Here is a 27,374-nt window from a genome sequence, read left to right on the forward strand (position 1 = left end):
CTTTATTATGATATCAGAAGAAAAGTGAGCCTAAAATGACTTCTTAATTCTTAGTCTTGTAATCTTGATACATGCAGCCTGGAAGGCTGTATGTCGACCCTGACTAAGCTGGATCTTTCATAGTGTGGTGTTATACATTAAGAGGGTAATATTCAGCCCACAGGGGTAAGTGGCTTGTAAGCTGCTTCCAGCTGCAGCCTGACCTAACCTCAGATTTTCAATGCTGGGACATGCGCAGCTTGAATGTCTGAGTAAGTGTGTTGGCCTGGAAGTTAACCTGGGCCCAGCCAACATTCATACCCTCACCTGGTTAACTCAGCACATGAAATAAGGACAGCCTTTTTGCCATCCTGACTTTATATGCTTTCTTAGCCAGTTAGCAGGCTGAATATCACGGCTAACCGGCTAAGTGTTGGCTCCATCCCTGGACTGTCCCTAACCTAGCTGGTTGGCAGGGATGTTCAACAGCACTACCCAGTTGTCTCTGAATATCGGCAGCCCCAAGATTTTTGTTTAGTTTTTTTTTTTTGTGTGTGTGTTGGGGGGGGGGGGGGGGGTTTAGTAAAGATTGAAATAAAGGAAGGCTCCTATATACTGAGCAATTAAATTGTAGCATCTGAATCTAGTGCCCCTACAATAACTCATCCCTTGATATCTATTTTCAATTAGTAGAAGTAGCAGCATGCGAAAGTAATTAATTAAAAAAGTAACAACCTAACATATTTGTAGTAAATTCAGCACCTGGTGGTTGGGAGGCGGGGATAGTGCTGGACAGACTTGTACGGTCTGTGCCAGGGACTGGTGGTTGGGAGGCGGGGATAGTGCTGGACAGACTTGTACGGTCTGTGCCGGAGCCGGGGTTGGGAGGCGGGGCTGGTGGTTGGGAGGTGGGGATAGTGCTGGACAGACTTGTGCGGTCTGTGCCAGAGCCGGTGGTTGGGAGGAGGGGCGGGTGGTTGGGAGGCGGGGATAGTGCTGGACAGACTTGTGTGGTCTGTGCCAGAGCCGGTAGTTGGGAGGAGGGGCGGGTGGTTGGGAGGCGGGGATAGTGCTGGACAGACTTGTGCGGTCTGTGCCAGAGCCGGTGGTTGGGAGGAGGGGCGGGTGGTTGGGAGGCGGGGATAGTGCTGGGCAGACTTATACGGTCTGTGCCAGAGCCGGTGGTGGGAGGCGGAACTGGTGGTTGGGAGGCGGGGCTAGTGCTGACCAGACTTACACGGTCTGTGCCCTGAAGAGGACAGGTACAAATCAAAGTAGGGTATACACAAAAAGTAGCACATATGAGTTGTCTTGTTGGGCAGACTGGATGGACCGTGCAGGTCTTTTTCTGCCGTCATCTACTATGTTACTATGTAACCACATTTAACTAACCCAGGCTTCTGAGCTTTCATGTAAGATGGACTCCTTAAAAAATTACATTCTTTACAAAATATAAATTAGCCATGCTTTGTCACCACTGTTATGGTCGTTCTAAGGTTTGTGGACATATAGAATAAAAGTTCACCACTGTATTATTTTAGCTCAGTGTATTATTGATTATTAAGCTCTGTAGTTTTGGGATGCTTTCTTTGTTATTATGTTGTATGGTGCTAATCAAAACTATAATAATAAATTAACCACATTTTTGGAAACTCCTTCATATTTTCTCCTGAACATCACTCGATTGGTTTCCACATCTGGTCTGTGCTTCCATATGTTTCCGTGAAGCTGGTTGCAAGTTTGTTTATAGAACAGTTGTTATCAGAAATCAAGTCTCAGTAATTGGTTTCTTTATTTGCAGGTGTTACAGGGTGCTCAGCTGATAGCAGTTGCCTCAACTGATCCTACAGCTGGGGGGGTAGATGGGTCTCCTTTGCAAGGAAATGATATCCAGGTCCAGTATGTCCAGTTAGCACCAGTGACCGACCCTTCTGCTACTACACAGGTTTGTATTTTAAAAGCAAGTTATCCATCTCCCAATATGTTATATGAGCTGTTTTGTAGAAAGTGAGAATAATTGCCTAAGGATATGCCTGAAAATCCGTTGAGTTTAATAGCGGTTGACCCTCCTGGTGATGCAGGTGGATGTCTGTCCAGGCTATTATAGTTGGCAACGTGATCACTAGGAAAGTAGATAGTTGGGTGTCTAATGGGAACAAGGATCATTTGGTAACTTTTCTGCCTGGTGCAAAGGTGGCAAATCTCACAGGCACCTAAATAGGATTTTGGTCAGTGCTGAGAAGGAGTCAGTTATATGGGTACCAGTGAGATGCGAAGATTGGGAGGGATATTCTGAAATACAAGTTTAGGCTTTTAGGTCGAAAATTGAAATCCAGACCTTCAGGGTAGCATTCTTAGAAATTCTCCCTGTTAGACACTCAGGACCCCGGAGGCAGATAAAGTTCCAAGATCCAATGAGTAAATGAGATGATGGTATAGGGAAGAAAGATTTTATTTATTTATTGGGACTTATTACCCGCAGTGTACAGCAGGTACAGTTTAACATGAAACTTACAATTTTGTTAACAGCATAATAATATTAAAATAACCAAGAATAAAAATAAATACAAAACAGTAATTGAAACCTAATAATAGAACTACCAAGAAACAGTATCAAAAAAATACACATTTACCAGCACTGGAATTCAAATACCAGAGATATAATACAATGTTAACATAATACTAATGATCACCTAATAAGCATTAGAACATTCAACTAACATAGATATGATGCTAAAGATTTTCTACAATATGGCTTACCATATAGCTGAGGGACCAAGAACAGATATATGATGAGATCAACATTTTATTTATTAGGATTTATTTACTGCCTTTTTGAAGGAATTCATTCAATGCGGGGTACAGAGCCAGTTGGGATAATTTGATGGTTAGCTAAACATCATTCTTTGTATAGTTAAGCAAGAGATAAGTTACAGTGTAGCAAGCTAGTCCTGGTGCAGAATGAGTGTATAGTCAGTGATAGTATGTATTAAAGGCTTGGGAGAAGAGCCAGGCTTTCACCTGCTTCCTGAAGTAGAGGTAGTCTCCGCGTTATATGTAGCCCCTCAGGGAGTAAATTCCAGAGTGTGGAGCTACTCCTGAGAATGCTTGCTGGCAGGTATCACATCGTACAATTTCTTTCTGTCCTCAGAGAATCCCTGCTACAGGTAAGTATCTTCACTATGTCAATAAAGAGCAGCATTCTGTAATTGCGATGCCTTCATACTCTGCTGCAAAATGCCCCAATAAAGTGAGTTATAGTAATCAAGTCTGGACAGACGTTGGAGAAAGTTGTAAGTCAATATCGTTCACCAGACTGCTTATCTCATGATTCAGCTGTAATTCTACACTAATGGTCTTTCTAAAGACCACATTACTTATCGTCGCTATTCCTGATTCTCAATTGTTGAATCAAGTATCAGACTCCTGATGCAGACCTTCAGCCGAAACCAGCGTTGTGTTGAGTCATTTTTTAATTTCCAATAAATACTGCTTCACTCCAGTACTACTGTGTTCTTGTCTTTGGATATCCTGGTTTTTATTCCCACTTTTCTCTTTGTTAAAGTAATCACTAGACCATATAGGTTTAAGTCTTCTTAGAAGTAATAATGTAAGAGGGCTGACTGAATGACCGCCTTAATTTGAGATCTGTTTTATTTATTGCATTTGTATCCCACATTTTCCCACCTATTTGCAGGCTCAATGTGGCTTACAGTGTGTCGTCGTTAGTAGATAGTAGATTGGGAGATAACAGTTAGTGTTACTTAGGAGTAGTATGATCGAAATTTAGACAAGTAACTATAAGTAGAAAACATTAATGATAATAGGTAAGGTGGAGATATCATAGAAAATACCGTGATCGAAATTCAAACAAGTAGATATAAGCAAGAGCATTGTAGATAACAGGGAAGGTTACGATGTGTTACTTTATAATTGCTGCTCTTATTGGTATGCCTTGTTGAATAGGTGGGTCTTCAGGGATTTGCGAAAGTTGGTTAGTTCATATGTAGTTTTTAAGCTGCGCGGCAATGTGTTCCACAACTATGTACTCAGGTAAGAGAAGTTAGACGCGTGCGTTAGTTTGTATTTTAGGCCTTTACAACTGGGGAAATGCAGATTAAGATCTCATTGTAAGTGTAGAGTTTTAGATATCACCTAACTACAAACCTGGTGTGACACAAGGATCTGCATTTCTTTAAAACAACATAAACAAGAATGTCGGACAGCAGGACAGTTAAATTCAATGATCTCAGTTTTTGAAAGCTTTAGGACCAGCTTATTTGTGGTCATCCAACCTCCAACAACTTGCAAACAAAGTTTCGATTTGGTAATGACATTTGAAAGATAAAAAGAAAAACTTGAACGTCTGTATAAATTCAACACTGTATATTAAACTCACTGATTTTTTTAAAAATTATTTATAATTTCTTATATACCACCTGCAAGCCCGAAGGGTATTAAAGCAGTGTACATTCAGGTACTAAAGGAATTTGCTGTCCCCAGAGGGTTCATAATCTAAGTTTGTACCTGAGACAATGGAAGTTTGTGACTTGCCCATGATCACAATGAGCTGCAGTGAGATTTGAACTGCTCCCTCTAACCATTAGGCTACCCCTCCACTCCACTCCATTTTGACAAATGAGAACTAAATAGAGATTGAATACTAGAGTGGACAATGCAGAGCCCTGCAGAACCCCTGCTTTTAAAAGTTTCAGATTGGAGGAGGATTTGTCCAAAGAAAACCTGCTGGTGCCAGTTTATCGGGTAAGAAAAAAAACCAAGACAGGATGGTATCAGGTAGCCCAAACAATTCCAAGCATTTCAAAAGGATTGGCTGACTAATATTGTACAGATAAAATATCGAGCAATACCTTAAAATAGTGATTATGATAATATGATTTAATTGTAATGTGATTTCATTTCTACTGTAATTTAATTTCTAATTTCAATTAAAAAAAATATTGTGAACACTGGTCCAACCCTTGTCAGATAGCATCCACTGTGGAAAGGAGGAGTCAAATGCTATGTGACCTTTAAAAACTGTATCAAAATGGGTCTTTTTTAAAATCTTTATTTATGCTTTTAATTACAATACGCAAGGATTCCCTTGTACAGAAATACAGGTAGAAACGAATTATAATAATTATAGTCCAAACACTCACATATAACGTTTTAAGGCACTGTATAAGGAAAATCTAAATAAAGAGTGTTTTATTTCACAAAATATAATAACATGATACCTTTCTTAGACCCCAATTTGGAGGGGAGAGAAAAGAGAGAAGTATTACCGACAAATATTCAAATTAAAGGTATTGGAAATACAAGTTCATTTCAAAAGCTAGTTTGTACTCCATCAGCCTCAAGTTATAAGAATCAGAATCCCTAGAACAACACAAATTCTTTCAAGTTCTCTCGGCCTTCCTTAACTCATGTCTTAAACACTTCAAATCAAAATCAATCCAAAGGGTGACAGAGCTGGAACAAACTGTTAAAGATGGTATAGAGTCAACAGGATACAGCTCCATAGAAAGTAAAATGCAATATGGAATCTTTAATGATAGAAATTCCATGTGTGATGGGGAAGCGTATAATGGTGGGATAAAGAAGCAGACAGTGAAATGCCAGCATAAATTAGGAAGTCTAACCAATTACTTACTTCAGTACTGATTGGATAAATGTCAATCAGGACATGCTAGGGAGGTAGTTTCTAGACTCTATAAATGGCTCCTTCAAGGAGCACCTGGTCCAAGAATCATCAAGAGGAAGAACTACGTTACATCTAGTAGTCCTCACTGAAATGCAAGATCTGGTAGAGGAAAGGGTTACGTTGTTATAGTGACACTGAAGGGAGACAAGTTTCGCAACTTCATTTTGAACAAATTGCAGTGGGGTAAGATAGTTTTGTGGGAGACCAAAGAAGTATGTTGCAGTAATCTAAATGGGAGATATTGAGAAAATTGGATGAGCGTTTTGGTAGCAGAAAGAAAGGGTTGGTCTTAGCAATGTTGAAAAGGAAGAAACAGCAAGCTTTAGCATCCCATGTCCAGCAATTCTCTCTCCCCTGCCCTTCCCATGTCCAGCAATTCTCTCCTCCCTTGCCCTTCCCTCCCATCCCATTATTTCCAGCGATTCTCCGCCTCTCCCCTGCCCTCCATCGACGTACAGCGATTTGTCCGTCCTCCCCTGCCCTCACCTCTCCCATATCCAGCGATTCTTCGTCCCCCAGCATCCTCCTTCACTGCCTGCCAGCCAGTCGGACTCAGAAGCGACGGTGCAGGCAGCGATTGGCTGGCAGCGTCGTAGCTTCCCTCTGCAAGTCCCGCCTATGCATAAACAGGAAGTTGTAGGCGGGACTTACAGAGGGAAGCTACGACGCTGCCAGCCAATCGCTGCCGGCACCGTTCGCCTCTGAGTCCGACGCCGGCTGGCAGGCAGTGAAAGAAGACAGCTGGGGGATGAAAAATCGCTGGATATGGGAGGAGGTGAGGGCAGGGGAGGGACGGAGAATTGCTGCACGTCGATGGGAGGGCAGGGGAGAGGGAGAATGGCTGGAAATAATGGGAGGGGAGGGAAGGGCAGGGGAGAGAGAATTGCTGGACATGGGATGGGAGGGAAGGGCAAGGGAGAGAGAATTGCTGGACATGGGAAGGGCAGGGGAGAGAGAATTGCTGGACATGGGATGGGAGGGAAGGGCAAGGGAGAGAGAATTGCTGGACATGGGAAGGGCAGGGGAGAGAGAATTGCTGGACATGGGATGGGAGGGAAGGGCAGGGGAGAGAGAATTGCTGGACATTGATGGGAGGGCAGGGAAGAGAGAATTGCTGGACATGGAGGGGAGTGCAGGGAGAATTTCTGGACATGGAGGGGAGAGAGGAGAATCGCTGGGAGGGGAGGACAGGGAAAGAGAGAATTGCTGGACGGGGAGGGGAGGACAGGGAAGAGAGAATTACTGGACATGGAGGGGAGGGCAGGGAAGAGAGAATTGCTGGACGGAGGGGAGAGAGGAGAATCGCTGGACGGGGAGGGGAGGACAGGGAAGAGAGAATTGCTGGACATGGAGGGGAGAGAGGAGAATCGCTGGACAGGGAGGGGAGGACAGGGATGAGAGAATTGCTGAACATGGAGGGGAGGGCAGGGAAGAGAGAATCGCTGGACGGGGAGGGGAGGACAGGGAAGACAGAATTGCTGGACATGGAGGGGAGAGAGGAGAATCGCTCGACAGGGAGGGGAGGACAGGGAAGAGAGAATTGCTGGACATGGATGAGAGGGGAGAGAGGAGAAATGCTAGAAATGGATGGAGAGGTAGAGTAGGAGATAGAGGAGAATTGCTGGACATGGAGGGGAGAGAGGAGAATCGCTGGACCAGGGAGGGAGGACAGGGATGAGAGAATTGGCTGAACATGGAGGGGAGGGCAGGGAAGAGAGAATCGCTGGACGGGAGGGGAGGACAGGAAGACAGAATTGCTGGACATGGAGGGGAGAGAGGAGAATCGCTCGACAGGGAGGGGAGGACAGGGAAGAGAGAATTGCTGGACATGGATGAGAGGGGAGAGAGAGAGAAATGCTAGAAATGGATGGAGAGGAGAGTAGGAGATAGAGGAGAATTGCTGGACATGGATGGATGGAGGAGTTGGCTAGGAGAGAGGAGAAATGCTGACTTGGATGGAGGAGAAGGGAGAGAGAATTATTGCTTTATATGGATACAGAGGAAGGAAGAGAGATGAGAAATGCTGGACATGGATGGAGGGGAGGAGAGAGGAGACGTGCTGGACATGAATGGAGGGGAGGAAAGAAAAAGAAGATGCACATGGATGGAGATGAGGGAAAGGGAAGAGGAGAAAAACTGCACATGGATGGAGGAAAATAGGCAAAAGCTGGATCCTGTTATACCTCCTCCAGTCATTCCATGGAGGAGGACCCAGCTTTTACTTATGGATGCAGGGCAACAAAAGAAGAAGAAAGGAGGAAAGTAAAGAAATAAATGGAAAGGAAGCCCTGGAAACGAAGTTAAGAGAACAGATAGAGAGCAACAGAATCAAAGACTTGGGACCAATATGGATAGAAAAACAAAGTCACCAGACAACAAAGGTAGAAAAAATCATTTTATTTTCATTTTAGTGTTTGGAATTTGTCTTATTTTGCACTGGGTATACTGGAGCTGTAACAGCTTACAGAAATTATTTATAATGAAAAAAAATCACATTATTTTTTCTCCTATACTAGTATAATATTTTCAATGATGTCTGTTTATACGCGCCATGGCTGGTATAAGGGGTGTGGCTTAATGTGGGTGTGGCTATAATAGGGGCGGTGCCATGTGTGGTGACCCCGCCCCAATGAGTACCGGCACCTGTTTTTCTACAAAAAAAAGCACTGGAAATAGGTACCACCTTGTCCTCATCAACCTGCAAAATTGCCCTTCATGTGTGCAATGAATTGAATGGTTCTGTCCTATGCAACTCTAGGTAGCACTGAGAAATATAAAGTTAGAGGGCTGTAAAACCTTCCTACACTTAGGATTATTTACTTGTTTCAACAAAACTGCAGGTCCAGCTATATTAAATAATATCAAAGAAGTAAGGATAGATCTGGAAAATATTCACCATAAACTATATTCCTAAAATAAAACCATAATTCAGAGCTTTGGCAGAGAAATTCAAAATTTGAAGGCAAAAAACTCTAGTAAGCAGGAATGTTCATTCACAAATGCATTGCCTTCTCACTCTAGTGTACTAAAAATATAAGCTGTAAATAATTCCATGGGCTTTCATTATATTTTACAACCATATTTTCTACTGTGTTACTGCATATTACTGAGTTCCAGTAAATGCAGGGTGACATCCCTAAAGAAATCACATGAGTTTGATTATCCCTCCCCCCACCCAAAAAAAAAAAATCTGTCTTAAGCACAGATCTGTATACATTTTTTTATTTCTAGCACTGAGCTAGAATGCACCCTATTGATTGATGTATTTAGCTGTCTTCCTCTGTTCTTCCCATCTTGCCAATCCATTTTGAAGACTGAGAGGCAATAGCATATGTGTCCATAAAGCAATGAGTAGGGTGGACAGTTAAATAGAGATTGATTGTTTTATCTTTAAACAATACTAAAACAAGAGATCACTCTATGACATTCACAACCAGCAGTATAGAAACAAATTGTAGAAAATATGGTTTCACGCAGTGTAAAGCTTTGAAATCGGTTGCAGGAAAACATGTCAAAGCAATTCAGGGGGTTCGAGAGGTTTGGACACGTTCCTGGAGGACAAGACCATTTCATTATATACATATTTGTTTGTTTACTTATTTATTGGGACTTGATTAGCAGCCCTCTGCCAGAAGTCTGTGGGAAGTGTGCAATTTAATTAAACATAATAAATATGTAAGGCTTAATAAAATAATCATTCAAATATAAATTTAACTTAAAATGCTATTAAAATTAACCCTAATCAAAAACAGTTAATAGGAGCCAGATTAAGAATGGCTTGGAAAAAAAAAACAGGGTTTTACTAACTTCCTAAAATGATGGTAATTGTATGCCAAATGAATCTTAATAGATAGCGAATTGAACAGAGTTGCAGCATGAAAATCAAATGCCCATTTCTCGTAGTAACATAGTAGATGATGGCAGATAAGAAAGACCTGTGCGATCCATCCAGTCTGCCCAACAAGATAAACTCATAGCAGAAGGTATGATGTGATACTACATAGGCATACTTGATCTTGGCTTGTCCTTGCCATTTCAGGGCAGAGACTGTAGAAGTCTGCCCGGCACTGACCTTGTTCTCCAGCTTCTGAAGTTACCATCAAAGCCCCACTCCAGCCCATCTGAATCTGTCCAGCCACGATCAGGGCACAGACCGTAGAAGTTTTGCCAGCATTGGCTTTGCTTCCCAATTCCTGATGTTGCCATCTATTCACCGCTAAGCTTCTTTGGATCATTCCTTCCATACAAGATTCTTTGTGTTTATCCTACATATTTTTGAATTCCATTACTTTTTTATCTTCATCGCCTCCCATGAGAGAGGATTCTCATAGACATTTTTATTTCTCTGTTTCTAGGCAGTGGCGTAGCCAGAAGTCAATTTTTGGGTAGGCCAACAGGTTGGATGGGTGGGCACTAGACAGTGGTGTGCTGGTAAATGTTTAACAACAGGCTCTCTCTCCGGTCCACCTCTGCACCCCTCTGTCCACCTGTGCACCTCCCCTCAAAATTGCAGAGCTGGCTATAGACGAGGAGAGAGCCTGGGGGGGGGGGGGGCAATGCATTACTCTCTCCAGGAAAAAAAAATTAAATGATCCCAGGTTCCAATTTAATTCATGTTTAATGTGGGATAAAATGCCATAAATAAGTAAATAAAATATAAACTTTTAATGTTGAGCACCTGATTCTCAAAGTGGACATATTCCAAACACTATAATGAAAATAAAATGATTTTTTTTCTACCTTTGTTGTCTGGTGACTGTTTTTCTGATCATGCTGGCCCAGTATCCGTATTCTGCTGCTATCTGTTCTCTTAACTCCGTTTCCAGGGCTTCCTTTCCATTTATTTCTTTACTTTCCTCATTTCTTCTTCATTTCTTGCTCTATATCCATAAGTAAAGCTAGGTCCCTCCGCAGACTTCACCGTCCAGTGGATCCAGCTTTTGCTATTTCTTCATCTATGTGCAGATTTTCTCCTCTCTTCCTTTCCCCTCATGTCATCTCTCACTCTTCCCTCCCCTCCATCCATGTCCAGCATTTCTTCTCTCTCCCTTCCCTCTCCTCCATCCATGTCCAGCAACCCTCCTCTCCCCTGCCCTCCCCTTCATACACCCATGTCCAGCAACCTTCCTATCTCACTCTTTCTCCCCTCCATCCACGCATGTCCAGCAACTCTCCTCTCCCCTCCAGCCATCCATACCTAGCAATTCTCTTCTCTCTCCCCTTGTCCCCTCCATCCATCCCCTGCAATTCTCTTCCCTCCCCTGCCCCCCATCCTTTCATCCATACCCAGCAATTCTCCTCTCTGCCCTGCCCCTATCCAGCCATACCCAGCAATTCTGGTTCTGCCCCTGCCCCCCTCTATCCATCTATATACCATACCCAGCAATTCTCTTTCTTCCCTGTCCCCTCCCTCCAGCCATCAGTGATTCCTCCTCTCGCCCCCTCCCACTCCCATCCATGTCCTGCGATTCCACCTGCCCGCCCGGAGCCCTCTTCTCCCCCCCAAAAAATGTACAGTGCAGGCTGAGCTCCGTTCCCGCATCTGCCTCCCTCACTCTCACGGCAGCGCTTCCCAACGCTGCCCACCGCTGCCACGATCGCAGGATCTACCTCCCTTCCGTCTCAGCACTCAGCAGCAGCGGTAGCGAATCATACACGCTGCCTCCTTCTAACCCGGAAGCAGCAGAGGAGACGCTTCCGGGTTAGAAGGAGGCAGCGTGTATGATTTGCTACCGCTGCTGCTGAGTGCTGAGACGGAGGGAGGTAAACCTGCGATCGTGGCGGCGGTGGGCAGTGTTTGGGAAGCGCTGCCGTGAGAGAGAGGGAGGCAGATGCGGGATCGGAGCTCAGCCTGCTACCTCCGCTCTGCTGCCTCCACTGCTGGGTGGGTCTGAACCAAAACTGGTGGGCCTGGCCCACCCAGGCCCACCCGTGGCTACGCCCCTGTTTCTAGGTATAGAAAGTAGAGCCTGTTGACAGGATGCGAGTGCTCTGGTAAATGTATGAGCATTTAACTGATCAAAGGAAGAGGGAACTAAATGCTTTAAACATGTGAAAAAACCAATAAAAAATGTTAGACTACACACCAGTGAACCATTAAAAAGTATTAGCCTGGTAGACTCGAGAAACCCATTGCTCATCCCAGGAATTAGCTGAACTACTTTTTGGGATCTGCTGGTTACTTGTGGCCTAGACTGACCACTGTCGGAGAGAGGATGCTGGGCTCGATGGACCTTGGTCTGAGTCAGCACAGCTTTTCTTATGATACGTCCTGGTTTATCAATGTTTACCACCCACCTGCTGGGATAGCAGAGAAAGCAGAACAGATTTACCTCAAATACCCAGATTGCGTTAGTTCTAATACAGTACTTAGCCAAAGATTACACGAAAAGGAATGATCAAGGAAAATGGATAAAAGCCAGATTTTGTGGTATGCTAAAAATAAACTAAATGTAGATAATTGATTGAACCTAAAAAAGGCAAATGTTATAGAAGTGATCTTAAGTGGGTAATCAGAGCAGGTACTGTGTAAACTGAAAGCCACAGAGTAACCACCCACATGGGAGGTTCAAAGTGACTGTCTTCATCAAAACGGCACTAGGAGAATAAGAAGGAACACAAATTCAATGTTTGCCATAGTGTTGAAATAGTTGTTATATGTGAACGATGCTCTGCAAGATTCTCTTGTGCTAAATGGTTGTGGCCATTCATTTTCAGAGACACAAGGCGGATTAAATCCAACATAAGCAATACAAGTAATACCACTGCACGCAATGGTCTCACAAAGTAAAGGGAATATGGCATTGACTGGGACAGCTTGGAATGAAACGTGGCCTAGCATTATGAACTGTGCTGTGCAGGTTCCTGTTAAAAGGGGCTGGACCATCCCCATGCTCTATGATAGGCTGCTGTGCTTCCTCTCCAGCGGGCTCTATGTGGCTTACAATGTTTAGGAAAAGTACAATGTAATAATTTTGGTGCAAACAGAGTAGAGAGAACACAAAAACTGTAAAACCTAACTAATAACTCAAACCTGCTCAAGAATTTTTAAAAATAAAGATAAGACCTTCTTGGCCTCAGAATTCAGATGTTTCCAGATGCATCAAGAGATACTCTAAGCGATGTCACCCGTTTCTATTGCTTAAGCCAGGTGTACTTCGGATTGGTGCTACGTTTTATTTGTGTTATCCTTGTAAATGTGTAGTTAGGTACCATTCTGTCAAGTATGTATTTTTTGAATCTTCTCATCTCACTGTTTTTCTCCCAGTGAAACGGGTCGCGGGGGGTTAATTTTACCCTCGTGATTATTGCTTTATTTTGAATATTGTATTGTCTTTACTATTTGCTTGTTATATATTCATGCTCCATCATTATCATGTTAATATAATACTAAATGTTTATCTCTTATATTTCTCCACTGTTCATGATGTATTGTAAGCCACATTGAGTCTGCAAAGAGGTGGAAAATGTGGGATAGAAATGCAATACATAAATAAAAGCCAGCACAAGTTCCTTGTGTAGAACCTGATAGTTTTGCTGAAGAGGTTCAGGACCAACAAAGGGTGCTACACAGCCAGCCTCCCTATTGAGGTCAGAGCCAACCCATTATGAACTTGTGGGAGAGAGATGAACTATATTGCAATAAAGGTGCCTTCCATATTGTATCCGTCAAAAGGTTGGCTTTTGAGCTCAGCAAGGAGGTTACTACTTGGCCTTCATGAATTTACATTTGCTAAATAATAGCTGACCCTGTATACATGGAACTTGTGCTTGCTTGTGCTGGAGAGGGAACTCGGCAGTCTGTTCTGGATCTCAGGGTACAGACTGTAGCTTGTTCATTCTCATGATCCCCATGTTGGACTGAGCCCTCTACTAGCCAACTTTGGAGGAATTCATAGGGTCTGGATCAAACCTGAAGAGGTGGCAATCCAATCTACACCACACGACCCTCTCTCAGCTTATTTTTACTTCTGCTCAGTTTGCATTTTTCCCTTTGCCCAGTTTTATTTATTTATTTATTTTATTGCATTTGTATCCACATTTTCCCACCTCTTTGCAGGCTCAATGTGGCTTACAATACATCATGAATAGTGGAAATACATGATAAGATAGATATTAGTATTTTATGACCTTTCTGGTATACTCTCTTTGTAAAATATGCACAATGTTAAGTGTAATTCTGATATACTGTTAAAAACCTTATATTGGTTTTGCTTTCCTTACTCTCTGCATGAAAGATTTAATTAACATTATAAATACCAATAAAGTTATTACAGTGCAAGGCAAATTTGATTTAAATCACCATTTCAGTCACCAGTGAGGAAGCAGTATAAATTTGACTTAAATCTTTAGACAGGAAGATACTGCACTGATAAAACTGAAACTACAAAAGGAATGTCTCCCTGTTTATCTGAATTGTATTACAAATGAAATATATATGTAATACCCCATGGAATGGGTATTACTGAAGTGATAGATGTATCCAGAGCCCTGGGACGAGGGCTGGAGTGGTACGAGTGGGAGAAAACCCAGCCCAAGGGGAGTGGTTTTGAAATAGAATGCAGGAGAAAAGAGTTGCCCTTACAGTGAATGACAAGGGGTGGGGGGAGTGACGAAGGGGATAAAGGTTGGAGTTATGCTGAGAGTGGGGTCGTCTTTGGTTGCCTGATGGTCCCCTGTCAAGAGACCAGGAGCAGAAAAGGGAAATCTTGAGTAAGGAGTGTGATCACTGGCTGTAAAGGATTGTTGTGGCTCCTGAAAGCGGCAACTGGGATACTGTGTGTGCTACGAATGGGCATAAGGGATACCAAGACCGGGAGCAGGGGATTGGAGCTAGGGAGTGCTCAGTCCCAGGACCAGGGTAGATCCAGAGGGGGGTCAGACCAGAGGAGGGTCTGAGCCTGCTGAGATTGAATTTCTGTTGAGAGGAGGAGAAACAGCCACTGAGAATAGCACTGCTTTATAGGATAGACATGGACAGGTGAACTGTGTATATGCAGATATTTGGTGCCCATAAGGTATCCTTGTAAATATACCTGAGAGGAGAAGTGGTATAGCAGTTCCCCTGAGGAACACCAGAAGGATTGGATCTCATTTGGAGCTTATGTGCTGTTTGGACTGCTTAATAAAGGTCTTGCCTGATGCAGCGCTGGAAGAAATAAACAGTTTAAGTTGCATAAGCTGCGACTACGGTGTATATCTGAGCATGAGGGTGCAAGAGCCTTCCAAACCCCCGGACCGCTATTCCGGACCATAGATCCACTCCCAAGTTCGACTTCAGATGAACCAAAATGGATGAGTGAGATGAGAATAGCCCTGAGTATGAAACTGAACAAAACTGAACTGAGTCTCTAGAGTGGACAGTGGCCAACGGTGTCCTGTTGTCTTCGTGGTGTGGATCACTGGCTCAGTTATTGCTTTGCTGAAAAAGTTCCTTATCTTCCAGGGAAGTCTTGTATCAAGCTTCTCAGGTGGTGCCAAGTTGTCATCGATGATCGGTAGTTCAATACCTTTGATGGCACTGTGATGATGTGTCCATTTTTTCATCAGCTAGTTGATGAAGTGATGCAATCCTTTGTGAGAGGCAGTGCTGAGTGCTCCAGGGATGTAAGTTTGTGGGATGTGCAGTTGTTCAAGAGTCTTTGGAGAATCTTTCTACTTCTCCCATTCTTGTCGTATTTCTGGTAGTAATGGAACATCCCACTCATCAGTATGTTGGGAAAGCTCCCTCAGTAGGGATCTTCCTGGAATGGTAACTGGAGCCCAAAAACCCCAGTGGATCGTAGAGACTATTGACTGTAAACAAGATACCTCTGTGTGTATATGGTTTCTTTTTGGGAGAGTCTTGAAAGGTTAACATGTCTCTCTTTAGATTCCAATGTAATCCAAGGCTTCTCTGAAGCAGAGGGGTGTCTACTCTTAGATCTAGGTCCTTTAGATCTTTGGCATGATCCTTTGCAGGAAATGCTCTCATTACTTCTGGACTGTTGGAGGTGATTTTATGAAGTCTCAGATTGGCCTCTGCCAGCATTGATTATGTTCTCTTTAGCAAGTCAATGGCCTCTCCTGCAGTAGGTAAGGATTTCAAACCATCATCAACGTAAAAGTCTCTCTCAATGAAGCATCTGGCATCCATGCCATATTCTCTTTCACCTTCTTGGGCTGTCCTTCTAAGCCCATAGGTTGCTACTGCAGGTGATGGACTATTACCAAATACATGAACTCTCATTCTGTATTCTACAATTTCCTAGTTGATGTCGGAAACAAAGGTTATGATGTGCAAAACTTACAAGAAAGTTAGATATATTTCTGGAGTCCGCCAAGGAGGTCCAAGTAAAGTATAAAAAGACACTTATGACTGTCTGTTATTTAGACACTAAAGAGTGTGCCAAAACCACAACGTCATGTGCATGTTTGTATATGTAGTTTTATTACTTCATCAGGTTATAATTTAAATGAGCGTGTTTTGTTTTACAACTTCATTATTTAATATTTTTGGATTTTAAAAATATTTTTAATTGTTTATATTATATGTTTATATCAGATTTTTAATGTCTTGTACACTCCTGAGGCAGGCGCTTTGGTGCTGAAACACAGCAGCTGTATCGAGTCATTTGGTGTTCTCCAATAAACATTTGGAATTACATATACGTCTCCCTCTTTGTTTGGAAAGAGCCAGCTTGCCCTCCTCCCTTTTTCTTTGTCTGATTGACATTTGTAGAAATCCAGTGCACCTCCACTGTTTGTGGTTTCTGCCCCTATTTTGATGCTACCCATGCCCCACCAAAAACACCCCCTTGAATTTGGATGGTGGAGCAAAACATCTAAAATCGGGGTGTTGAAACTTGCAACTTGGACATTTTGAGAGAAAAAGATTCTTCTGCCTTCTTATAACTTTTTTGGATGGGTTTTTTGTTGTTGTTGTTGTTGTTTTGAAAATGAGCCCCTAAGCCTTCCTTTCTTTGTTGAACTGTTTGCATTTGATATGCATGTTTGTCTTACCCATGATATAGCAGCTTCACTGAACTATTCCAAAATCATGTCTCTCTAGTGGCCATGATTATTTTGCCCTTGTACAAATTTCTCAGTAGATCTCAAAACTCAATGGAGTGTGTATCCAGAACCGTACACGTATACCGCAGTACTTCAGGAGTATGCTCGGCTCCTCTTTTTGCGTCATTTTCTATTCATCCACCCTCTCCCTTGCCCAGATCAACTTAGCGCAACAACCCCTGTATTCATTTACCTTTGCATTTTTAGGGAGGGGGTAGGGCTTGATTAAATTTGGAAACTGTACAAAGCAGATCGTTAATAAACCAAAATATATTTTATTGATACGATAAAGATAAAATATGCATACAATAGTCCGTATACATAAATAGCCCGACACAGGCCGTGTTTCACCCAACTGGGCTGCTTCAGGGGCTAAAAAAGATAATAAGTAAATAATAAGTGGCAGATCTAAACATCTAAATAAAAACCATATAATAATGATATAAAATGATAACATAAAATTATATAAATTTAAAAAAGACGACATTAAAAATACAGCCAATGTGAACTTGTACCATTAAGAGCCAAATGACATTGAAGATATGGTCACATAAAAGTTATAGCATTAAAGCTGTCTGATGTCTAGTGAGCCTTTGTGTTCACAATTATTTTCATGTATTTTCCATGTGCCTTCTTTGGATGTTCGTAAATCATTTTTCTGGACTTCTGTAATATATATTTGTATATGTATGTTGTGGATACATTAACCACTGGTGATCAATATACATGACGTTTACAATTTGAATAATGAGTCTGTGGGATTTTGATATTATAGACTTTAATGCTATAACTTTTATGTGACCATATCTTCAATGTCATTTGGCTCTTAATGGTACAAGTTCACATTTGGCTGTATTTTAATGTCGTCTTTTTTAAATTTATATAATTTTTATGTTATCATTTTATATCATTATTATATGGTTTTTATTTAGATGCTTAGATCTGCCACTTATTATTTATTTATTATCTTTTTTTTAGCCCCTGAAGCAGCCCAGTTGGGCGAAACACGGCCTGTGTCGGGCTATTTTATGTATACGGACTATTGTATGCATATTTTATCTTTATCGTATCAATAAAATATATTTTGGTTTATTAACGAATTGCTTTGTACAGTTTCCACTTTGGAGTTTGCAGATCGTCTGCCCCTTTGCTTTCTTGATTAAATTTGTGCATGTATACCATCCACAAGGGCTGATCAGGGCTGTGATCTCTCACCTCAATATATTACATAGTAATGTAGTAGATGATGGCAGATACAGACCTGTATGGTCCATCCAATCTGACCAACAAGATACTCATAGCATAGATATAATGCGATACTACATAGGCATACTTGATCTTGATTTGTCCTTGCCATTTTCAGGACACAGACCATAGAAGTCTGGCTGCCACTGGCTTTATTCTCCAACTTCTAAGTTGTCATCGAAGCCCCATTGCAGCCCGTCCAGCCACAATAAGTGCACAGACTGTAGGAGTCTGCCTGGCACGGGCCTATCTGTCCAGCCACAAACAGGATACAGACTGTACAAGTCTGCACATCACCGGCCTTGTTCTCTAGCTACTGAAGCTGAATCTGGCCAGGCACAATCAGAGCACAGGCAGTAGAAGTCTGCCCAGCATTGGCTTTGCTTCCAAATTACTGATGTTAAACAGTAACCAGAAACATTCACAGGCGGAATCAAACCCAAGTTTCCCTACATTGATAGGCCGTAGTCCTAACCCCTATGGCACAAACGTACATTCACAGAATATAATTTGAAATTATGATTATTGAATGTGAGAGTGTCTCTGAATTAGGTTCATTGTTTACAAAATCCAAATTTAAAATCTATTTTAAAATCACTTATTTTATCAACCCTGCTATTACAAAATACAGGGTTTAATGAAACATGTCTTTCTAGGCAGATCTGTTTTTTCAGGAGTTTTCCATGTTTAAATGCCCTGCAAGGAAGAACACACAAAGAACAACTTCCGTGCTGTTTGCCTCAGTAGTGCCAATGTAGTAGATGATTTCAGTGTTCACCATGTACAAGCACCACAAGGTAGAGCAACGTGATGTTATCTGTACCTAATACACAAAGGATAAACAAGGAGTTTAAGCACGTAAAGGACTTGTCAGCTTCCTGTTTAAGCTGTGGGCTTTTACCCAAGGTGTTGCCCCAGTGGTGTAGCTAGGGGGGGTGCCAGGGCAGTGGCTGCTCCCCCAAATGGAGTTCTGCCGGTACCAGCGCCTATTTTTTTCTCAACGTGTTGCATTGAAAATGTGCGCTGGCAGAAGTCCGCTCTCACGCTGCTTTCGCTCCCCCCGTGCCGTCAACCTGTCTCCACTTCTGTGTTGCCCAACTAATTGGCTATAATATGAGATTTTAGCAAAGGTAAACAGGCTTCCCCTAAAGATCACCCTACTAGAAAGAATAATCCAAATGTTACAAGGAAATCTGTGAATATGCCTATGATTCACTGCCCACTACTGAGTGACCATGGACAGCAGACAAAATCATACATAGAAACAAAGCTGCTCAGCTAGGTAGAACAAGGCATGTGGTCTAATACTAAAGCTCAAAAGAACTGCTTTGAGACATGAATGTGAACACACGCACACCAGTGGCGTAGCTACGTGGGGCCTGAGGGGGCCTGGGCCCCCGTAGATTCCAGCCTGCACCCCCCTCCCGGCGAACCCGCTGCCGCCTACCTTCACTTTGCTGGCGGGGAACCCCCCGCCAGCCGACGTCCTCTCCATCCTGCTCCTGCTGTTGCATGCATTGCTGACGTCCTGCACGTTGTACGTGCGACGTCAGACTCAGAGAACAGAACTCTGTTCTCTGAGTCTGACGTCCTGCACGTACAATGTGCAGGACGTCAGCAATGCATGCAACAAGAGCAGGAGCAGGACGCAGAGGACGTCGGCTGGCGGGGAGTGGGGTCCCCCGCCAGCAAAAGTGAAGGTAGGCGGGGGAGGGTTCGCGGCGGGAGTGGGGTCGGAAAAGACGTGGGGGGGCGGCAATGGCGGCGGGGGTGGCGCCGGGGGGTGGGCTAAAATGTGCCCCCTCCCCTTGGGCTTTGGATCCCCCCCCCCCCTCCCAAGGAAGTCTGGCTACGCCCCTGACGCACACAACTGAGCAAGTTTCTTTATCTTAATTGACCATGTTGGCATCATTCTTTTAAAGTAATGGCTCAGAGTTGATAAAAGAGAGCAAAACCTGGTGGCTGTTGACAGTCATGGTGGAGGTGTGGCATCTGTGATCCTCTTTCAATGAATAGTGCCGTAGAAATCCAAACTATTATTTAGTGCAAATAGGAAACCTTGCAAAACCTCTCTTGCATTGTACATGTATATTCAAGACTAGGAAGATTTGGTTTTTTTTTTATTTTTGCAGTTTTTTACTAGTTTAAATTTATATCACATTTTTTTTGTATAAAACTCTCTCAACCAATTCCATAAATGTTCTGGATTTCTAGCTGTGCTATCCAGATTAAGACTGGCACTCTAGGGATAAAACTCATGACATGAGAATGAGTCTCTCAGGAGCTGACACGACCAGGCAACAGGAGAATCATTCTGTGATGAAGTCGGACAGGAAGAGCTGCACTCCACATCTTAATCAGATCTCACTGTGTGGTAACTCCCATGCGAAAACAACAGTAATGATGAAAAACTATGAAAACAAAACAGCCAGGCAGAAGCAACCTAGAGGTCACATATTTCTACAGTGAAGTATAACACTGGAGATGTACTGCAGCAAGTTTCATAAAATCACCAGATAGTTTAATAGCTTGTATACCATTAAATCTAGAAAGATATATATTTTTTTCAACTGAAAAGGATAGACTCACCATGAATTGGAATTGTTGCATACTGGAATATACAGCCCACTCTACTGTAGAAGCTGTCTGATGCTCCGGTAAATTCCTGAGCCATGAACAAGTGGTAATTGCTGGTGGAAATATTTGGCAGAATTGTGTGGAGCATATGAGAAATCGCAGCAAATGACCTGTAAAATTCTATGGGAAAAAAAAATATCTTACTGACCTTTTATGGCTCATTGGCAAAAGATCACAGGAAAAAGGGGATGAATTAACAAATTGACACTCCCAACATTTAGAAACCAAAGTTTTTATAACACGAAGATGCGTGTGGCATTTCATGAGAACAGGCTCAGTCCTTACTGTAAGATTCTCTGGAAGTCGTCTTTCCAGCCTGTATATTTAATATAGACTTGAGGATTGGGATGGCTGCTCACACATGTCAGACTTGTGCTAATTCAGCCCCTTTTTGTCTGTTGTTAATGTAAGAAATGCAGCGATGCACAGAGTGATGGGAATGTAGATGCAGCTGGGCTTTATGATATATTTCTGCTGTTTCACACTCCCCCGCTCTGCTGTCCCTCTCCTTGTCATCACTCTAACGTCTCATCCCCAAATCCTTTTCATCTCAGTCACGCCTTTACCTCTTGGGTCAATGATTTCCTTTTTGAATGTTCTCCTCAACAGTTAGTGTTTATGATCCTCCTTCACTTGCTATATATGTGACATCTGGTTTGTTCTCTATTTTGCTGTGTATTCATGTGCGCCTGCCTTCTGAGTATTTTATCAATGGAAAATAAGGGGAACAATCCTCAATGAGGAATGCCAATTAATGTTCCACATAAACAATCATTTTTTAAATTTTTTTTTACATTTGTACCCCGCGCTTTCCCACTCATGGCAGGCTCAATGCGGCTTACATGGAGCAATGGAGGGTTAAGTGACTTGCCCAGAGTCACAAGGAGCTGCCTGTGCCTGAAGTGGGAATCCAACTCAGTTCCTCAGTTCCCCAGGACCAAAGTCCACCACCCTAACCACTAGGCCACTTCTCCACTGTTGCTACTATTTGAGATTCTACATGGAATGTTGCTATTCCACTAGCAACATTCCATGTAGAAGTCGGCCCTTGCAGATCACCAATGTGGCCGCGCAGGCTTCTGCTTCTGTGAGTCTGACGTCCTGCACATACGTGCAGGACGTCAGACTCACAGAAACCGAAGCCTGCGCAGCCTTCTACATGGAACGTTGCTAGTGGAATTGCAACATTCCATGTAGAATCTCCAATAGTAGCAACATTCCATGTAGAATCTCCAATAGTATCTATTTTATTTTTGTTACATTTGTACCCTGCGCTTTCCCACTCATGGCAGGCTCAATGCAGCTTACATGGAGCAATGGAGGGTTAAGTGACTTGCCCAGAGTCACAAGGAGCTGCCTGTGCCTGAAGTGGGAATTGAACTCAGTTCCTCAGGACCAAAGTCCACCACCCTAACCACTAGGCCACTTCTCCACTGTTGCTACTATTTGAGATTCTACATGGAATGTTGCTATTCCACTAGCAACATTCCATGTAGAAGTCGGCCCTTGCAGATCACCAATGTGGCCGCGCAGGCTTCTGCTTCTGTGAGTCTGACGTCCTGCACGTACGTGCAGGACGTCAGACTCACAGAAACCGAAGCCTGCGCAGCCTTCTACATGGAACGTTGCTAGTGGAATTGCAACATTCCATGTAGAATCTCCAATAGTATCTATTTTATTTTTGTTACATTTGTACCCCGCGCTTTCCCACTCATGGCAGGCTCAATGCAGCTTACATGGGGCAATGGAGGGTTAAGTGACTTGCCCAGAGTCACAAGGAGCTGCCTGTGCCTGAAGTGGGAATCGAACTCAGTTCCCCAGGACCAAAGTCCACCACCCTAACCACTAGGCCACTCCTCCACCATAAGTAAAAAGGGAACAAAAGAGCTTGCAATGTTGGGAAAAGAAAAATGCAACTAAAGCAAAAAGAGGGAAAAAGGAAACGGAGACATCAGGTTTATATCAGTGGTCATGCTATTAGGTCTCCCATAGCACTCAGCTATCACAGACCCTTAAGCTTACTGCATAGCATTAATCACTTACCAACTAAGACCCAAACCTCAAAGCACTTCAAAAGCACTTTCTATTTATACTTTATTAATAAAACTAAAAAATCATGTGAAAAAATGTATATAGAAAAAACTCTCACAGCAATCTTCTAATCAAGCTTACAACATATTAAAAATTGTATAATTGGCGACTACTTATCTGCATTAGCAGACTCAGCGCTGATCAAAGGAATCCTCCACTGCCCAACGCTAGAACATCTATGGAACACAGCATTTCAGTCTAATGACCTGCTTCCGGGGAAAGTGGGAGTCGCACGCACCAAAACGTGTCTGGCAAACCACGCCAACAAAAAGATAGGCGCAGAAGCATTTTCATTACTATTCATTGTGCTAGAATTGGATAATAATGCTTGTAGTTGGATATGTTGAAATAATCAGGGCTCATTTTTCTTAAACCATGTATTAAAGTCTGCATTTTGTTTTTATAACCTGATGGGCATAGTAATAATCACACTTATCATTTTTATATAGGTAGTGGTAGTGATGCCCAGTAATTCAGTTTCAGTGTGGTGCGTCTGAAGCCCGTCTGGTTAGAGTGTAATGAATGTTTTATCAAGGAAGCCATCTAGTTGTTCTTGAACTATAGATTTGATTATTTTTTATATAAATGGAAGATTGGAAATAGGACGAAGATTAGTGAGAATAGAAGCTCCAAGCATTGGAATCTTTGGCTTTGGACGAATGTTTCCAAGCAGAATGGAATTAACTATGTTTGAGACTAGTAGTGATCATGGTGGAAAGATAATGGTAATAAAATTGTTTAATATAGTAAGAAGGAATAGGATTGTGTGGTGTTGTAGTTTTTCTAATCTTAGCGAGGGTGTCTGGTATGGCTGTCATTGATGGAAGATTGAAAGTACAATTATTGCATCTTAAGTTCAAAGCCTGTGTTGTAAATGCCCTGCATTTACCATACAAAGCAGACACCCACCATACGAGCCTGAAGCCCATTCCTCTGCAGATAGCAGGTGTGCACCCACACTAATCCACTGAAATGAAGCCATAGTGGGGCATCCCATACTCCACCCTGAACATGAATTCTCCTCCCCCCTTCACAAGCTCCCCCTGTCAAACCACCCCTGATCCAATCCACCCCCCCCCCCAAAGATCAGACATAAGGGCTAGTGTAGTGATGTACAGTTGTGGGTAATGGGTGGGTTTTGGAGGGCTCAACAGACAAGATAAAGGAGTAACGGTGAGATGCCAATAAAATGTAAATACAATTAAGTATAAATCACAAAACATACTAATCGTAGAGAGCAGATACACAAATTTCCTGTCATTAAATACTTAACAAGCATAAAACCTCCTCGTTATTTCCATTCAGCAGAATAACATAACAGTCCATAAGAAACTAAAAGCCTGAATATGAAGTTCACTGCAGTGCCCCCTAGGGTGCCCCATTGCTCTCCTGGGATGTCTGGGGGACCAGTCTAGTGAAAATGCTGGCTCCTCCTACATCCCAATGGCTTGATTTTTCTACATTTTTCACTTGTACAGGGTATTTTCCCCCCCAAAATGGCCTGAAAAGATAAGCGCACAGAGCATAAAAACTTGTTAAAAATGGTATTTTTGAATGAAAAAAAAAGACGTTTTGTGGTTTTGAAGATGGTCATGTTTTCTATTCAGATTTGGGATGTTTAGTGCAAAACGTCCAATGTCCGACTTGGACGTCATATCAAAAATGCCCCTCATAGTAACCTATGGAACTTTGTATGTCTAAGTGCTTTGAAAATGAGCCACTATGTATACTTTTGGCTATGGATATGCCCACTATCTACCTTGAGTTGGATTATCTTATTGAGATCTGCATTGAATCTTATAAATAATGTAATGTAACAATAATAGAAATATTCAAAAAGTAATTCAGATTAAGGAACCAAAAATACTCCGATACTTGGTGGAAGCCCCCTTGGCAACAATAACAGCCACGAGTTGTTTTGGGTAAGTGTCTACCAACTTGGGATGGTGTAGTTTTTGCCCATTCCTTTTGGCTGAATAGCTCAAGTTCTTCAGATTTTGCTACGCATTTTCTGCTCGATTCAGGTTCGGTTTATGGCTGATCCATCAAGGACAATTGCTTTCTTCTTGCTGAGGCCACTCCATTGCTGTTTTTTCCTTTGTGCTTAGGATTATTTTCTGTGGTGGACTCAAGCCTCCCTATTCCCACTGCTGCAAGACATCCCCACAGCATAATGCCTCCACTGTTTTGTTTTGTTTTACTTTAGATGATATGCTGTATTAGTTTTTTGCCACACATATCATTTATCATTGAAACCAAAGAAGTTCATCTTTAGTTATCAGCAGACCACAGAACCTTCTCCCACATGCGTACAGTATCCCATAATTATTTCTGTACAAATGCTATGGAACACATTATACAGCAGTGACTTCCTTTTTGTCACCCTCCCATACAGGCCATGTTTGTGGAGTAATTTGGAAATATTAAAGAGTCAACGTTTTCCCCAGTCTCAGCCAGAGACTTCTGTAGTTCTTTAATAATAATCTCAGGTTTCATAATGACCTTCTTGAGAAGTTTGATTAACTCATGGCTGCTGACATGATCAAGATAGTGTCTTGATGGTGACTATTTTGAACTTACAGTGCTAGACTTGGAAATGCTTCTTAGTCTTCGCACAATCTGTCCCTTTGAAAGTTCTTTCGGCACCTCCACGTGTGGCATGTTTAGACCTTTGCTTCAAATTCATATCGTGTAACAGAAACAACTTGATTTTTCATCTGGGAGTATTTGAATCAGCTCAGGTACTGTGATTGCTTAGAGGTGAGCTTTATTAACTAATTAGGTGCCTTATTAAGGCCATTTTCAGAATGGAGACAATTTGAGTTTGCTATGACAAAGTGTGTGAAGATTATTCAATCAAGACTTTTTGATTTTTTATTATTAATTACGTTTTGAATCTTTCTGTAGTTCTTTAACATTGAAAATGTAAAGAATGATATATAGATCAGTGAAACAAACTCCTGTTTAATGCATTTTGAATTGTATTTTTTAGACAGAACTTTGTGAAGACTTTTATAAGACATGGTACCTTTGAAGTTAATTCATAGAGTTCATTTAGTACAGTACAGAATCTGGCAGCAAGGATAGTACTGAACAGATCATGCAAGGAGAGAGTTACACAGAGTTACTCAAATGCTTCAGATTTTACGCTGGCTGCCAGTAAACCACAAAGATCAAAATTAAACTCATGATTTTTATCTTTTGACCTCTAAGGGGAAATAACCTAGCTTGCTTTTCAAAAACACTTTGGAGTCCTTTTGTGAAGTTGTGGCAAAAGGGGGCCTGCACTGGCGATGACGTGACTATGGGAATTGAGTTCCACCATTTTGAACCCAGGTAGCTAAATTCCACCGTGTAGGTGGACTTGTATACTACGTTTTTTGCAATTGGTCAGGTGAAGTAAATAAATAAATAAATAGTAGGTAGCCAAGTGAAGCACTTGCCATGTGGCCATTTCGGGGGGAACAGTTACCACCACCCATGCTAACCTGAAGGGAAACGGGCAACGCGCACTGAAATATTTTTGCAGCACCGGAAATGGCACGCAGCAGCCCAGCGATACTTCCCTTTTAGTGAGCGGTAAGCCCGCGTTGGGCTTACCTCCGCTTCGTAAAAGGGCCCGTTAGTTAGTTTAAGTTGATTAGAGTGTTGAGATCTAGCCAGGAAGCCTTGCTGAATGTAGCCTCCCTTGAAGGTACCACACTTAAGTGGGGTTAGGGCTTTTCCGATCACTAACTCTATAACAACTATTTCCAATAAAATGATGTAACAGTTATTTTTAAGATCATGTTATGTAGGGTTTTTATTACTTGTATTAAAATAATGTGGTTTGTTGCTTAGGGATCTTTCCAGTTATTCCTGAGTTCAAGTTTGTTTGTTTATTTATTGCATTTGTGCCCCACATTTTCCCACCTCTTTGCAGGCTCAATGTGGCTTACAATACATCATGAATAGTGGAAATACATGATAAGATAAGTAGGTGGGGTGATTTTCGGATTGTATGATGGTTTTAGGCAGGACTTTTCAACCCAGTCCTTGGGGCATATCCAGCCAGTCGGGGTTTTCAGAATATCTGACTGGCTGGGTGTGCCCTGAGGACTGGGTTGGAAACCTCTAGTTTAGGGTGCATATTGAGTTATGATCAGTTCCTGCTTTTGTAGCTCCCTCTCTCTGGAATTGTCTCCCAAAACATCTTAGACTGGAAGAGTCTTATATTAAATTTCAAAAATTTTTGAAAACGTATTTATTCCATGAGACAGTCGAAAATAATCTGTGATAAAATGGCAATACTAGTTAGAATTGACTATGCAGTAAAATTTATATGTTAGTCATGTTGTTGTTATGAATGGCTGTTTAGCAAAATTGGTGTTTTATCATTTAATGAATGGCTGTTTTAGTTTGCTTTCCTATCAACTTGATGGAGTTCTTTTATGTTTTTATTATTATTTTTATATTAATATGTAAACCGTTTCTGTTTTGTAACCACAGTTTGAGACGGTATAGTAAAATGAATAAACGATAATATTTTATTAGTTTCTGTGATGTGTTGTGTGTGTTTTTTATTTGATCTGATCAATTTTTGTTTGTTTTATTGTATTCTTATTTGTTGTAATTGTTTCTATTGAGTGTTTTGTTATTGTACTGTCTTTAACCTCAAACAAAA

The 27,374-nt window shown here is 42.1% G+C and overlaps 1 protein-coding gene across 2 annotated transcripts in view; it reads left to right on the forward strand.

Moving 5' to 3' along the window:
• The window catches only part of BANP (BTG3 associated nuclear protein), a 517,523-nt gene that overhangs the window by 488,733 nt on the left and 1,416 nt on the right, over positions 1-27,374 (forward strand). For both annotated transcript variants that reach the window (XM_030204572.1, XM_030204573.1), the window contains exon 12: positions 1,781-1,924. In XM_030204572.1, the coding sequence (XP_030060432.1) occupies positions 1,781-1,924 (144 nt within the window). The remainder of the gene's footprint in view (positions 1-1,780; positions 1,925-27,374) is intronic.

This window comes from Microcaecilia unicolor, chromosome 5 (genome assembly GCF_901765095.1).
Source record: "Microcaecilia unicolor chromosome 5, aMicUni1.1, whole genome shotgun sequence".
NCBI lineage: Eukaryota > Metazoa > Chordata > Amphibia > Gymnophiona > Siphonopidae > Microcaecilia > Microcaecilia unicolor.